The sequence below is a fragment of the Tenrec ecaudatus genome, chromosome 16 (assembly GCF_050624435.1).
Source record: "Tenrec ecaudatus isolate mTenEca1 chromosome 16, mTenEca1.hap1, whole genome shotgun sequence".
In the NCBI taxonomy this organism is placed as follows: Eukaryota; Metazoa; Chordata; class Mammalia; order Afrosoricida; family Tenrecidae; genus Tenrec; species Tenrec ecaudatus.
Genome location: NC_134545.1, coordinates 11054295 through 11070596, shown reverse-complemented (window position 1 = coordinate 11070596; position 16302 = coordinate 11054295). Strand labels below are relative to the sequence as shown.

At 44.0% G+C, this 16302-nt stretch overlaps 1 protein-coding gene across 2 annotated transcripts in view; it reads right to left on the bottom strand.

Moving 5' to 3' along the window:
* Nucleotides 1-16302, bottom strand: part of TAOK3 (TAO kinase 3) — a 212827-nt gene that overhangs the window by 5430 nt on the left and 191095 nt on the right. For both annotated transcript variants that reach the window (XM_075533596.1, XM_075533597.1), the window contains 4 exons: nt 15599-15727; nt 11883-12086; nt 3226-3465; nt 2517-2729 (listed from right to left, as the gene is read on the bottom strand). In XM_075533596.1, coding sequence (XP_075389711.1) covers nt 2517-2729; nt 3226-3465; nt 11883-12086; nt 15599-15727 — 786 coding nt within the window. The remainder of the gene's footprint in view (nt 1-2516; nt 2730-3225; nt 3466-11882; nt 12087-15598; nt 15728-16302) is intronic.

The window sequence follows — 16302 nt, the reverse complement described above, 5'->3', positions numbered from 1 at the left end:
GCAGCCTTTAAAATGGTGCAATTTTACTTCAGGGCCACATGTATGTACTCAAAAAACCGCTTATGGCCCCAGAGCCCATTTTCCAACCCCTGGTCTAGCCCATGGGTTTGCACAATTATCTTGGCCTACCACCCACTTTCAAGAAAGACCACTGTCCAGTGCCCCTAGGGCCATTACAGGCTTGCTCTCTAGCCCATCATCCAGGGAAAAGCATCGGTATTTGTTTTTGCAGGTTCCCGGGATCAGTGCCCCTCCCAAAGGGAGTGGTCTCGGAAAACCCTGGTCTAGCTCCTGTTTACCCCTCCAGTCTCATTTTCATATTCCTCCCCTCTTAGTTCTCTACACTTCAAATGTGATGGAGTTCTCCACGTTCGTCCCGGTCTTTCCATCTTTACACATATAGGTGTTATTAAGTCATCATTTTGCCGGATACCTTTCTCAAACTCTCCCGACCAGGGCAGCGCTCCTGGTTTACAGTGTTGGCAGCCATGACATTGAGTGGACTTGTCCAAAGTCTGTTTCCTCCACTGTTCTGTACACTCCACAAAGACATGACCCGTGGCTGACTCACTCACTCGTGGCAAAGTGCAGGCACCCGGTAAGCATGAGCTGGATGAATGAGCGCACTACTTCCTTCCCTCAGCCTACAGACATGTTCAGTCCATGGGACAGAAGTCCTCTTCCCCTCTGTCTCCTCCTCTAGTTGCAATTCTCCTCTCCCTCGCTGTGCAGGGTCTGGGAGAGTAGTCTCACTGACCGTTTCTATTTCACCTTGTGATGATTCTTTCAATGCCCTACTGTGTCTGTCATTCCCACCATTCCAGTGATCATCAAATCCATGGCGGGATCCAATGAACACTTTGGTTGGTCCCTCGGCAACACTTGAGATGATCAATCAGAAAGCTCTGTGATGAGATCTCTTCTGGTTCCCTTCCCAGGTCTCTGGTGACTTGCTTTCTTTGGTCTACATCTGCTCAGCCCTCTAATTGTGGTATTTACCAGACTCTGTCCTGTGTTCCCTTCCCTGATCATACACTACTCGCCGAGGAGACCCTATCTATTCCTAACACTATATCTGCCCCATCTACCAGTGATGGCGAACTTTGTGTCTTTGGTCTTTACATGCCTCCTGGAGATTCATATATCCATCTTTGAACCTAACTACACGCATGTAGCTCAAACATGTCCACAACTACTTACCCAGACAGCCAGACTCACTCAGTTTCCTATCTTGCTCAATGGTGACCTGACCCATTCTCTTACTGTCAAACCTACCTCTTAAATTGCTTACCAGGCTCTGCTGTATCTTCAAAGTATTTGTTAGATCCCTACCATCTCTGTTAGAATGCTCTCTCTTCCTTCATGAATTCATCGTTTTTAAACCTAGATTACTATACAATAGCTGCCTAAGAGGTCTTTTAAACTTCGAATGGTCATGTGACCGCCCACATCTTTCTACAGCACAAATCTGGTCCCATCGCTTTCCGTTTTCAAACAGGCTTCAGCAGTTCTCCACTGCATACAGAATTAGGTCTAAGCTTCTTAAGATGGCCTTTGAGGATCTGCCCTCGAGCCACTTCCTTTAAACAAGCACTCTATACCACTTCCATAGCAACTACAGCCCTTTCTCCAGCGTGTCCCGTTCTTCCAGGCCTGTCGATCTTCACGCATGCCTGCCTCGTGAACTTGTCCGCTGGAGGACTCATTTTGTGAAACTTGCACTAAACCACCAGGCAAGCTCCCGTCCCTGGCTTACCCAGACCTTTATGACCTCTCCATTTTGGGTTCCCACAATTCTCTCCTTGAATTTCTGGCTCATGCCAAAGTTCTTTCAGTTGTCATACGCACACTTTCCATTTGTGGACTCTTACACGGAACCTATTTACCTAAATGAACTCCTCTAAGCATCTCAGCTCCAGCTGGGAAGCTTTCTCTGGGTGAGATTAGTTGTGCTTGCCCTCCCATGACCCACAGCACCACCCAATTCAAAGCACTTAGGCTGCAGGGTTATTGCTATGATGGTGGGGACTGATTTTGCCTATCTCATTGTTGTAGCTCTGAGCCCAGCAGAGTGCTGGACAAAGATGCTTCTTAAGAGTTTATTGAACGAATGTGCCTATGTGTCTGTCTTCCTCACTTGACTGTGAGCTCCATCATGGACAGGGGCTGTGTCTTACTCATTTGTGCCTGACATTACTTGGGGGGTGGCCAGCAAACCTTTGATGAATGAACATATCAGATATGTGAAATCGATCACATCTTGCCCTTAAAGTCCCTATGTGCCACAGGTCCGATTTGACACGCGATTCCTCTAGTTCCACGGCATACGGCACACCCCAGCAAGTATCCACGCGGGCTTGGCTTTAGTCGGCGGCGTCATTTCCTCAGTTCTTTGAGCAGAAAAACACCAACATCCTAGCTTTGCGCGCGAGCCATCTTGGAAACAAAAAGCTGGGTCTTGCACTTCCTCGATTCCCAGAGCTCTTGAGGCCGTGGCACCAAACCTACCCACTTACCGCTTGAGAGGCCATCATTTCGTTTATACTCTGTTCATACTGCTCTGCCAAAATGGCAAGTTTTCTTGTCTGCTCGTCTTTCAGGGTCTTTAAGATTGTTTTGTGCTCATTCTTTGGAGTAACTTCCAACTGGTGATTCTTGAGTGCTTTATACTGTTTGGTCTGTACTTTGCAAGTGTCCTGAAACTGTTTTTTAATTTGCATTTCCATGGCCTGTGTAGAAAGAGTGACACAAAAAGAGAAATAAGTAAAGACTCCAGAACACAAAAAGTCTGTCATCCAATGGTACAGTACGGTGCTGGATCATCTGCTTCTTCGACGCAGTAACCCGCGCTATGCGTAATGACAATAATACATAGGGCCCATGTAGGAATTAACGCTACCAACACTTTCTTTTCATATTAAGCGAATAGAAGTAAATTTGGTTTCCCAGTGGCATTAACAAAAAAATGAATAGTTCTAAGGGGATGACAACTTTAAACAGATCGTAGAATCTTATTGAGGTTTAGCGACTAACAAAGTTGGCCGTTCTTTGACTGGCTGCCTAGGCAAATTCTTCGATGTCCCTAGGAAGGTGGCTTCCTAGTCATATGTTGCTATTAAAAAAAAAAAAAGGAGCAGGCTTAGGAACCACGCCAACGCTGTCCAACCGCAGCTGCAGTCCCACTCTGCTCTGGGTCAGAAGGAGGGGCCCCTGCAGCTCTCTCACCTTTAAGTTTTTGGGCTGTTGCCGGAGTTCCATGACATGCTTTCTGTGCAGTTCCCGTTCTCGCCTCTTGTTGTACTCCAACTGGTTTTCCAGTTCAGTCTGGTGCTGTAGACGGATCAGATCCATGCGAAGCTTCTGTAACGTGTGCAGCTGCCTGTACTCGAGCTCTCGGGTGGACTCGTCGTGCCGGATCAGCATGGCGTGTTCCATCTCCTTCTGGGTCCGCTTTTTATTTAGTTCCTACATCCAGGAACAAAGATAAATGGAGAGAGGTGAATGGAGACGAATTGGAAGGAATGCACAGCTAAGCGAGGGACGGCAGGAATGGCACTGCTAACTGGCTCTTAATGAAACCCATTAGTATTTGGCAGCGTGATTTAATGGGATTAGATTAGCCATCCCTGGAGACTTAGGTTCTGCTCTCAGGTCCACCACTCATAAGATGGGCACCTTCACAGCAACCACAACGGCACTATCTTTAACACGGGATGCGTTCACCCTGGCTTCTCCATACTTCACACAGTTGCTGTCGCCTTTTAATGAGGTGATATGCTATGCACGGGTGCTAAATAAATGCTTCTTTAGAGAAGCTAGTGGTTCTCCATTCTGTTTCCCCACCAAATCCCTTGGGTAAGCTTAATTTAAAACATAATGCCTGGGTCCTACAACTTGGATTCTGATATTGCTCCGGGTGGGGCTCGGACAGGACGAGTTGTGAGTTCTCCCGTTTATGGAGTCAGGGTTAAGAATCAGTCGGAAAAAGAAAAAAAAAAGAATCAGTCAGGTAAACTGATAGTGCGTGAGATGTCTCGACTTTTCCGGGAAATAGCCTGTGATTTTGCATGTGGCAGAAGTAGGACAATGATCTATTTTTTAAAAGCCTCAGAGTTCAAGGCATGTTGGGGACAAAGGAGACAACATCTCTTCCTTTTCCTCTTTCATGTGACAGGTCTCTTCTAGATCGAATCATTCTGTTCTTGCTATTTATGTCTGTCTATCCTTTAATTTATTTTTATTTAATTTATTTTTAACTGAAAAGGAAAAAGGAAAGGACACGAAGAAAAAGTTTAGTGGCGGTTTTTCATTCACTAACTTAAGACTATTTCTTGAACAGTACTTCTACATAAAGGTCTGAATCATGTGCTGTGGGTACACAAAAATATTTAATAAGCCACAACATCTGCTCTCAAGTTGCTAATACGCTAATGTGTTGGGTGCCATTGAGTCAATTCTAATGCCTAGCAATTGAATATGACAGAGAAGAGCTGTCCCCTAAGGTTTCCTGGGCTGTCAGCTTTATGACAGCAGATTGCTAGGTTATTTCTACAGGGGAGCAGCTAGTGGGGTCAATTATCTGACCTTTTGGTTAGTAGCTGAACCCTGAACTACTGTGTCTTAGTATTCTAACAGGGATGGTGTAATAGACATTTATTAAAGGATATGGGCAGCTTACTGCTGAGCCAATCAAAAGTTTGCAGGTGATCCCACCTAAGTCAATCCATGTTCTCACCTAGGGAGTTGGAATGAGATTCAGACAGTGAATCTCCACATGTCACTGGAATTGAGGACATAGGAGAACTACTACTAGAGCTGGGCTGCAGAGCAAGAAGAATGAAAAAGAGAACAAGAAAGAAGGGCAGGGAATGTAATGATGCCCAAGTTCAAGGCTCGTTCTAAGCCCTTCTGCAGTCCCCACTGGGATCCTCCTATGGGCTCTTCTGAACCATCCCTACAGAGAATCTCCTGGTTTTAGCTTAAGCGAGTTCAATACATTTCAGTTAGAATGCAATAGCTCTTCCAGCTGCTCCTCGGCCAGCCGGGCTGCGGTTTCTGTGGCTGCAGTTTCCACGTGTGGGCGTGAAGTGCCCTGAGGGTGCCTGTGTCGGACCTGAAACGTCTATCCTTGATGAAGACTCACTTGGGTCACAAACCAGGCTTCCGTGTGCAAAGCTGCGGCAGGGGTGCCTGACCGCTCTAGCTTCCCCACCTGCTCACAGTTGTTTCCCTGCACACAGAGATGCGGCTGTTAGGAAACACTCACAAAGAGTGGGACCCCTGGTGGCAGAGACAGTCATGTGCTCCGCTGATGGACCAGAGCGGGCACCCATCTGATGGGCATGGACTAGCCAGCCATGGGAGCTGGAGCCTACCAGACACCCGGAACCTCAAATTGAATCCAAGAGCAGAGAACACGCGGACAGAGGTCCCGAGCCTGAGGAACCAGCTGCCTGGTGCATGCACAGCCCATCACGAGCGATGGCAGCCTACCCAGAAGCCTTTGCCTCGGACTCCATTTTCGAACCTCTGTTGCTCCTGCAACCAATTACCACAGCCCGACCCACACAGCCCAGCTCCTGGACTTCTGCACCTGTAGTCATAAATAAACCTAATGCCCTTCCTGCCTGAATAAACAAAAGAAAAAAAAGGAATGCAATTAAAGTTGTTTATTTTGCTTTTACTGTTGTGCTTCTTAGAAGCAGATCCTTCAAGAACTTGCTCGTCTAACTTGAGGCCCGGTTTTTCAATTTTTAAAGGAGCCCTGGTGACACTGTGGGCTAAGCATTAGAACTGATAACAGCAAGGTCAGTGGCCCAATAAAAGAGGTATAGGTCTACGGCCATACCACCCTGAATGCACCCGATCTCGTCTGATCTCGGAAGAGGTATAGAGCTGAGGCTCTCAGGTTTTGAAAAAAAGGATGGTAGTACTATGTACAAAGGTCAAAGAGGAGAAAGCACCCGAGTTCAACTTTAAACTCTTACAAGAGGTGTCTCCTCTAACGGCATCCACTTTGGGAGGGGATGCACACCACAGCGGTTCCTAGCTGTGTCAGAAACAGTTTTAAAGTACTGTAGTTGAGAATATCTAGCACATTTTCAACCTATTTGAACAGAAGTATTTTAAACGAAACAACATCTATTACCAGAGTACCCCAAACCAAACCCACTACCATCAAGTGGATTCGGACTCTTTGCTACCCTCCACAGAGGGTTTATAAGGCTGCACATCGTTGTGGGAGCAGGCAGTCTCATCTTGCTGCCTCAGAGCAGCTGGCGGGTTTAAACCTCTGACCTTGATGTTAGCAGTCCAAGCTTACCTGACAGAGCACTTAGTGCTCCATGTACATATTCAACAAATCGTTTTGGAGCATTGTGTCAGGCACCAGTGACCAAGTGTATCCCCACATGGAGCGTACTTTTTAGTGGGAAAAGACCTGACGTATAATTGCAACTTAAGTTTGTCTTAAAGAATAAAAGATCAAAAACATTCATTCCCACGCCGTCCAGTTTTCCCGTCCCTTGTTTAGTTTCCCTCTGTACCCCGACCTTCATCAGTGTTCCTCTTATAACAATCACCACGTGGCTCTGAGGAGGCACCAGAGGACAGTGAGTCCTCCCCAGAGGATGCTAAGGAAGCCCTCAGTGGTAAAGCTGTTTCTAGGTCACTAATCATCCTTGACCTTTGAGTGGCCAGGAGCCCAGCACTGGGGAGTTGGACGTTCCAAATGTTTGTAAAGTGAGACGTCTAGCTTGAGTCTGAGCTTTCCAGAACCCTGAAGCTCATAGGAGAGGAGGGTGGGGCTGAGGAAGCAGAGAGGGAGGGAGAAAGCGAACAGCATGCCCTAAAAGAAATCAAATGTTTCTCGATCTGCTTAATAGATAGAGAATAATGGGGTGTTGTCCATAGAATACCTGCATCCCAATTACCTTGGTCACAAATGAATGCTTTTTACAACAAGTTGCCAGGTAATTCTGATATACTCATAGTAAGTTCGAGAACCAACTGAAAAGTACTCAGCTGTAAGTCAGGAAGCTCGAGTGTCAATTTTAGAACCTCCACAGAGGAGCCTAAAGAAGAGGCTCCCAAACTTATTTGACATGCCACCCCTTTTAAGGAAAGAAAAAAAAAACAACAGGAAAAGAAAAATCACTCAGCATCCCCCTGCAATGAAAACATTTTTGTTTTTCATAACCCAGGACAAAGTGTAGGCCATTTGCTTTTGCAGTCTCCCCTGGATCATTCTCAACGCCCAGGGGGCCCATCTCACTCACTCTGGGCAACAACGGACTAAAGCACAGCTGTGGGCCAGTCTCTTAATCAGCATTTTCACTTCCACAGGTGTAGTGGGTAGAGAACAGGACCTACCGTGGACCTCCATTCTTGTAAAGATGGAACACAAGAACACGTGAAAATGTTCCAAAATGTAGAAACGCATGTCATTATTTTTCTGTATTCAGAAATTAATATCTGGCATATAATATCCTAAGTGCAGTTTTAAAAAAAACCGATGAGAAGAATACAGGAGAACCATAATAAGAATCTAGCTTGTTGTTCTTACCCTTCATTTGCACATCTGAGTTACTGGAGTGTAAAATGGTGTAAAACTGCCTCCAATTTTGCCAACTATAAGGGGATAAAATTGTTCAGCTGAAGGTGAAGTGAGTGCTGGGTCTATAAAAGGGGTCAAGGTCAAGCGCTTTCACTTCTTTCCAAGGTGATTTCATTGATCTCATTCAGTCCTAATTGTAACCAGACGAAGCAGTACAACAGAAAGGGCTTACTGTTTTATAGGTGGTAGGGAGGCATTTAGAAATGGAGAGACAAATAGGTCCTACAACTTGGACCAAGCAAAACCAGGACGAAAACTCAAGAGTTTTAGATTTTCAATATTTTCCATTCAAAGTTGTTCCCACGAATGGCTTCTCTTTCCTGTTTTATGCATTTTGAGTTTAAGATACGATTTTTGGAAGAATTTTGATGCAGCGATGATCTCATCTGCCCAAAAGACAGAACACACAGTAACGCATAACACATGGACGTTTAGCTTATGCACATCCAGTGACGTGAACTGAGCAAAATTTAAAGAACAAAAGCAAATGCTGCAGGTGACTCTGCCCATCGGGGCTCAGCAGCTACCATCCTAAGTCAAAAAGTATTGTCACAAAACCATGGACACTTTAATTAAACAAAAATATCAAAATATGAAGCTGTAGCTTCTCAATATATCCTCTTGCACTTGGGCCTATCCCTTCCGAGGGCACTGTTTCTCTCTAATCCTTCCCCAAAGAACCCGGTGCTCTTCCACTTAAAACACACCAGTCTCGAGTGCAAGGACCATGAACAGTCTCAATGGGCATGATCCAGGGTATGGTGTGGGGGGTATGGTTTCCCAAGGAAATTCTCAGCGCACAGTGGGAAGAAATACGGACATGTATACCAAAGGAATGATGACCTTCTCGGCAGACACTGGGTATGAGAGGGTCTTCAGAAACACTGACTATTCAACATTTACACACACACGTCTATATCTGGCTCAGGAATAAGTCTAAACAAAGACACATCTGGACTCTTAAGAAAAAACACGGGCAATGAATGTACAAATGTGCTTTACACAATTGATGTATGTATGGATTGTGATAAGAGTTGTATGAGCCCCTAGTAAAATGACAAAAAAAAGAAAGAAAAAACAGTATAGCGTAATCACTTATTTTGAGCTCAGTTGGTTAGAATTTGACACTAAAAAAGTCACAAATGTTTCCATCATATTTGGGGAACTACTTTCTCTAGTTTTTATTGAAACTAATTGGCTGCTTAATCTGTGTCTTTCTTCAAATGTGTCATTACAATAGTAATAGAATTGCCTGATACTTTTAATGTTAATAATTGCCAAGCCCTTATTTCCAATGGGCTATTTCTTCATTTCAATTTTTTTTTGCCTCCTGAACAACTCAACATGCCTTCTACTAGACCCAGTTTCTTACTGAAGCATCTCTCTAAGCCACCCAAATCCACAATCCCCCATGTCTCAAACACTAGAGACAATTTTGATTCTACCTTTATACTTTTCTTAAAACAAAATCATTTTATTGGGGGCTTGTACAACTCTTATCACAATCCCTGCATCCATCCATTGTGTCAAGCACATTTGTTGCCCCCATCATTCTCAAAACATTTGCTTTCTACTTGAGACCTTGGTATCAGCTCTTCATTTTTTCCCCTTCCTCTCCGCTCCCCTCTCCCTCATGAACCCTTGATAATTTATGTTATTATTATTTTGTCATATTTTACACTTTCTGGTGTCTCCCTTCACCCACTCTCCTGTTGTCTGTCCCCCAGGGAGGTTATATGTAGATCCTTATAACTGGTACCCCCTTTCTACCGCACCTTCCCTCTACCCTTCTGGTATCACCACTCTCATCACTGGTCCTGAGAGGTTCATCTGTCCTGGATTCCCTGTGTTTCCAATTCCTATCTGCACCAGTGTACATCCTCTTCTACCTTTATATTTCTCTGCATATCCTATTGTATGCCACTTCCTATTTAATTTACGCTTTAAAATATGTTCCTAATCTACTTCTCTTTTGACAGCTACCCGCACCATCCTAGTCCATGCCCCATTTCCTAGCCCCTTCCCTCTAATCCAGTGTTTCTCCACCTTTCCCCCATTACTGTCCATTATGGAGCCTTTGCTGCCTCCACCCGACCCCATGAAAGTGGAACACCACAAAAAGAGTGCCTGCTTGCTGATGGATCGAAGTTTTCTGGCAGGAGCTACAAGCCATTGTAATATCTAGGATTTTCCATTTCTCCCAACAATTTTCTCCCCATGGGGGGGTGGGCAATACTGCTCAATGGAGCATACATGCTCTAATCCAGCCTGTGTGCCACCACAAAATTAGGCTAACCCCAATAAAGTAAAATTTTAGCTAATATCACTGCCTGGCTCAAAATGCTTGGTGGTTTCTTCTCTTCCAGTAAGATACTCATGAGGAATGAGCACAAGCCTGGCCCACAGCAATGTGCTCACTCAGTTCTGGTTTGCTCCACTCTTCCTGTTTGAGTACTACCCCAACCCCCTGAGTCCATTTTGTCCCATAGTGAACCTAGATGACAGAAGAAAATGGAAAGACAATACATCCTCACGGGAGCAAATAGACTCACCTTCTTCCAGCTGAGGAGCTAGTGGATTTGAACTGCTGACCTTGTGGTCAATAGCCTAATACTTAACCTGCTGTGGCACCTGGTCTCTTTATTTGAATATTGCACTCCAAAATAAGTACATCCAATAATAATAAGCAGTACATCTGATGAGAGCCTAAACTCAACAGGACTGCCTTGCTTTTCCAAATCTTGCCAGTTTTCCACCTTTGAGAGTCCTAACTACTTTCCTAACTGTGGAAAAAATTCCAATGTTCCTTCCCTGACAGGTTTCTGCTTTCACCAGGAAGCTTGCTGGCTTTCACAGGGCTGACTATATAGCATTGACTATGTATGAACTGCTTGCTTTCCCCTCATGCCAGCCACCATCACTGTCTTTGTCAATGAGCTACTGAATGGATGGCCTTTCCTCTGACTTTGCCAAGCCACCCAGTCTTGCTCTTGAACTTAGTATCTGTGGCTGCATCACATTCTGCAACTGCTGTCACACCCATCTCCTCTCCCAAAGGAGGACCATTGCAGTCAGATTTGACTCCATCCTCTTCTAAAATTCCCTCATCCAATGTGTCCAATAGTGCTGTCAGTTCTGCTTTGGAAAGTCAGCTCATCTCCCTTCTCTTCCAGCCTGGAGGGAGGAAAGGCACCGACACAGTGCTTGGCTTCTAACTACCCCAGCCTGCTCCTCATACTCATGCGCTAACTTTACAATTAAAACAAACAAACAAAAAACAACCTCATCACGCCACTCTCCTCCTTAAATACCTCTGATGGCTTTGTAGTGCTTTCAGGTTAAATCTCGATCCCTGCCTTTAACACCAAGCCCTCCCTATCCTGCTCCCAACTGTGCTCATGCGTGGGCACTCCACTCCATACCCCCAGAACTCTGGTCCCACTCAGCTTCTTATCAGTCACTGCACACGCCCTGCCCTGCCATGGCTACACGATCACACTACTTAGTGTGTCCGTTATAGTAACTTGAATAGTGTATGAAGTCGACTGGTTACATTTCTTTCCTTCTATTAGATTTAAGGATACTTGAAGGCAGAGAATGCAGTTTCTCAGCAGTCCTGCTGCTTAGTACAGTGCCTGGCATGTCAGTGGCACTCAGAAGTGCAGGATGGCTGAAGGAACGGACTTAACTTGCAGAGCATCGCACACTTACTTAGGTGCTTCAAGGAGAGTCACAGAAACACATGTCCCTTGCCACATAGGTTGAGAACAAAATATTCTCTTTCGAACCTGTTGCATGATTGACCTTATAAAAGGTAAATATAATAGGTGTTCAATACACGTCTACTGCAGTCACTTGGGTGAAAAGGTGACTCCTTATTCTGCAGCTGAACTTTCTCCTAAACCCATGGCCAAAGCTGACTCGGACTTAGAGCAACCCTGTGGGGCTGAGCAGAATTTCCCTTTTGAGTTTTGAGACCTTAAATCTTTACAGTGTTGACAGCCTCATCTTTCTCTAGAGGAGTGGCTGGTGGGGTTGAGCCACTGACCTTGTGGTTAGCAGCTCAATAAGTAAGCCTCCTTGGGCTTTCCCTCCCCACCCCCCAATGTTAAATTCATTCACTGACTTTTTCGGTCTACCTACTCTGTGTCAGGCACTATGCTATCAGCTAAGGATGAAGCACTTGGACAAAATAGACTTGGTCCTGACGCTCGGAAAGCTTGCTGTCTTGTAAATCAATGGCTATAGTGGCGAACATAATTATTACCTCCCGAATGTTCTGCTGCTCCACCTCGTGCCGCTTGATCATTATTTTCCGCTTGAAGCAACGACAGTTTTTGTCGTAGTACAGTCTCTGTTGGGTGAGAAGGTGGGCTTCCTCTTCAGCCTGTGTGTGCTGCAAGTTCTCTTTATGCTTGGAGATCCGCTCTTGCTTTTCCTTCTTGGGGGTGCTATGGTCCTCATTCATTTCCTTTATAGGGATATATTTTTACAAAAAGAATGAATGAAAAAAAAGTCAGTTCCATTAAGCTAAAGGAACTGTAACATAAAATTATTTGGAAAGTGAATTTAATAATATAATTTAATATAAGGGTAGATAAACTAGAAGCTGTACCCCCGAGGCCATTTTTAATCAGTGAGCTGAGTAGTAAGTGAAGAGAAAGACCAGGTAGCTTCGATGTCTCTGGCTTCGGGTTTGCAGAAGTTATGGTTTCACACATTTAATCAACACACACTTACGGAGCTCAGGCACTGCGTGACACAGTGGTGAGCAAAAGATGCTGATGTCTGCTGCACTGGGGCTGAGGGTTCAAAGTCAAACACTTTATCAGAGCATCTTAGGAGTTAACTGCACACCGCGGTATCTGACAATCACTGCGGAAGGGAAGCATTTGGTCCTAAAAGAATGCTTGACAGGGGGAACAACAAAGCTGACATTTGAGGCTGGGAAAGAAACAAGGTATGAAGAAGAACCTGAAAGGAGGCCAGGTGGTTGGTGCAGTGTGATGTGTGCTGAGGTATAGGCAACGGGGACCTGTATAGGTCTTCCCTTATGGGCCAAATTACGGAGAAATGTGCTTATCTATATGGGCTTATACTGGGGTGTATTTCAGAAAGACAACCCAGGCGACTGCTTGGGGAGCAAAGTGAAGGCAGCAAACGTAGATTCAGGGAGAAAGCTGGGAGGGTAATGCCATGGTCCAGGCAAGAGAGAAGAAAGCAGCTTGGACAAAGCAGGTGCTGACAACATTCCAGAGATAGGAGGCGACTGAGTAAATGTGACTCACTTGCATTCCGTGAAAATATTCCTCGTTTGTGACCAGAAGGGTAAACAAGTCACCTATAGTTTCTAAATAACCAAACGTATAATTACCCCAGGTTATATGGGCAAAGGGAATAAGGCAGTGAACCAGAAAAGTCAAGACGATGCTAAAGTAAAGTAAGAAGACCCCTTTTAGAGAAAATGCAGTGCACCTTATTCCTGTTTGTGCAGACTGACATGCTTGACCTATATTTGGTTAACTGCTCCTTCACTTGAAATATCCCTTAATTGTTCATGTCTACTTAATGTTTTGTGATGCAGATATCATGTACTATTCATATCATATGTTTGCATTCAGCCGAGAAGCCTTTGTAAGTCAACTTTCCTATTCCATAGGTGAAATCTTAGTATCATCGTGGGAGGAGAGCTGTTTCCAGCAGGGAGGAAGCCGGGGTCACAGCAGGCAGGTGGGTGACTCATCTCCTCATACTGTTACATTACTAGCAGGTTTGGGATCAACTACTAGCTTGCACACTCATATCCAATAAAGATAATAAAAATTTACTCCCAAATCAAGAATAAATTATTGCTGGACCAGTCATCATTCTGTATAACCCACAGTCTTACAAGGAGCAGGAGAAAGAATAAAGTGGTTTTGTCATTTTGAGAACACTATCTTTAAGTATATGAACATTTAAATATATTATGTCACTTTAAATGGTCTGAACTAAGCTTTATAAGGAGTGATATTAACTCTAGCCAGAAAGGTTTATTGAGGCTATCTCAAATTGGCATTAGGCCATTTTTAACAGAACAGAACATGTTGAACAAAGTTAGGTCTGTGGTCTCTAGGCTTATGAATTTGAATAGGGTAAACCCCAAATAACCTTCCGCCTGAGTGAGGGCTCTCCAATGCTGTTTGGTGAGAGAATCTTCTAAAGGCATCTCCACATATCTTAGTGTTACTGAATGCTCACAATGGTGGCCAGAGTCATAAAACATGGCTTTTAGAACCTAAGTGAATACAGGGAGTTATAAATCAAAAGGTATTTGCAGCTGAGAAAATGCCCACATTTCTCATAGGGGGGAAAAAAATCAAAGCTATCCCTCTAATTCAGCAACATTCTTCTATTATGTAATAATTAGATTAGAGCCAATAACTAAGAGAAAATGGAGAGGGTGTGAACCTTCTTAATTGGGCTGTTTCTTACTACAGTCTGGCTTTTTAGACATCAGAGTGTCAGAAATTCTTCCCATTCAGCCAGTGTGGACCAATACAATTTCCTGTCAGGTCCAACAATTCCCAGTGGCAATCATTTTGCCTTTTTTTAAAATTGTGGCTCATCTGGGCAAAGCACACTCTCCTAATGCTCACCCCCACCCATTTGTTTTTACTTTCTAATTGGGGAAAAAAATTGGAGAGGGGCTAAAGTCCCTATCATTAACCTATAAAACAATAATTGGAGCCTAAGGACATAATATCATATATTGTAGCACTTTGCTACACTGAAGTTTATGAAAGTTGAATACACTTAGAGGTCTACAAATAAGAAATTCGAAGTCTTAGGGACTTACTAGCTAAGACGATTGACACAGTGGCTGCAACAATGTGCTCAAACACAGCAATTGTGAGGATGGTGCAGGGCTGGGTAGTTTGTTCTGCTGGACACAGGGGTCACTATGAGTTGGAATTGACTTGATAGCATCTCACATCAAAGTTTATGGCTCTGCACCAACCCAACAGTAAGACTTGGTAAAAGGAGAACTAAAGAAATGTGAACTTTCAGATCAAATTGCAGTCCTTCGGAAGGACTCTCTAAGTCCATTCGTGGTTTTCAACCAACCATTCAAGAATCAAGCGTTCATTTATCACGTAGTCATGTATATCATGAACACAAGGAGACAGTGGTAAACAAAATTAGATATGGCCTCTGCTCCTGAAGTGCTTACTAGCTAGTAGGGCCATGTTAGTGAAGTAGCTCAAATAATTATGAATAAAACATATCATCCAAAACTCAAGCCAGAGGCATCAGCCTTGGTCAAAGGATTCAGGAGAAGCTTCCTTAGTGATGTGAAATGTGAGTGGAGGGCCTCAGAAAGAGTCTGAAGTCTAACAAGGAACAGGAGTAGGAATTAAGGAAGTCCAATTGTGGTTCGGGAGGGGCTGGGTGGAGGAGAGCAAAGGCCTTGAAAAAGGCCAGAGCTTGATACATATGAGGAATTGAAAGGGGGCCATTGTGACGAGAGCAGGACTAGAAGGGGCCCTGACATGAGATGGGAAGGTTTGGCGGGTTGCTCACTGTGCAGGGACTTATAATAACCTATCCTAGGAGCAACGGGAAGCTGGCGAATGATTGTAAGCAAGGGGTAATAGGACTAGATTTGTATTTTGAAAACATTATTTTGGCTGAAGGACGGAAAATAAAGCATACAAGAATAGATCATTGTCAGGGCAACAGCTCTTGATGAGCAGTCCCTAGATGCAGCAGCAGCAGCATCTGAGACCTGGCTAGAAAAGCACAGTTTCTAACCCTATCCCAGATTCACTGGGTCTGAAAATCAAAGGATGGGGCTTTCCCATATGTTTTAGTAAGCACTTAGTAAGTAATTCTAATATAACGTTTGGGGGCCATTGGATCAGATGTAATTCAAGATGAGTCCATTTTAAGTTCCAAACATTCTAAAATGGCAATGGGTGACTACGATATCGGTGCCCTTACCTCTTTTATCTTTTCCTTACAAATCTTATACTGCTTCTTCTGACTTTCTAAGAAAGTTGTCAAGTCTTTCTTCTGCTGGGCCAAGATCTGTTGCTGGAACTTCTTTTCATCTGCTGCAGCTACCTTTGCCTGGTAAAATGAACAAAGACAATCTATGATGAATCTGTTCGTTACAAGATTTTGACTGTCCATATTCCCCAGTGCGTTAAGACAGAGCCCATACGTGTTAAATCTTGTAATATTTGAATGCATAATTCATAAAAAAAACGTTGTCCTGATGCTCCTGTTCCTCACGCAAAAAATAGTAAACTTTTTCACCACTGAGAAATATATCCCCAGTTATGTTAAAAATAGGAAGGTGAACCACAAACAAGCTTTCCTGAACAAAAACAACAACAAAAAATGTGGATGAAATGATAATGAATGGATTTTTATATTACTGGTAGCCCAAGGAGTGAATTATCAGAACGGATCAATAATGATGGCAGGCTAGTTTTATTCAAGGAATCAAACTCTGCTGAATTACTCTACCCATCAGATGTCTTAGTGGATCTCTGGTAAAATAGGCAAAACCCTGATATTTTGTTGTCATAGGTACCTGCTGTAAATCACACGATATTTTTGAGATTTCTGAACAGATAAAAAAACCCAGTCCAAATAAAAGGTACTATAATAAACATTGGCTCCTGAAGGTGGACAGATCT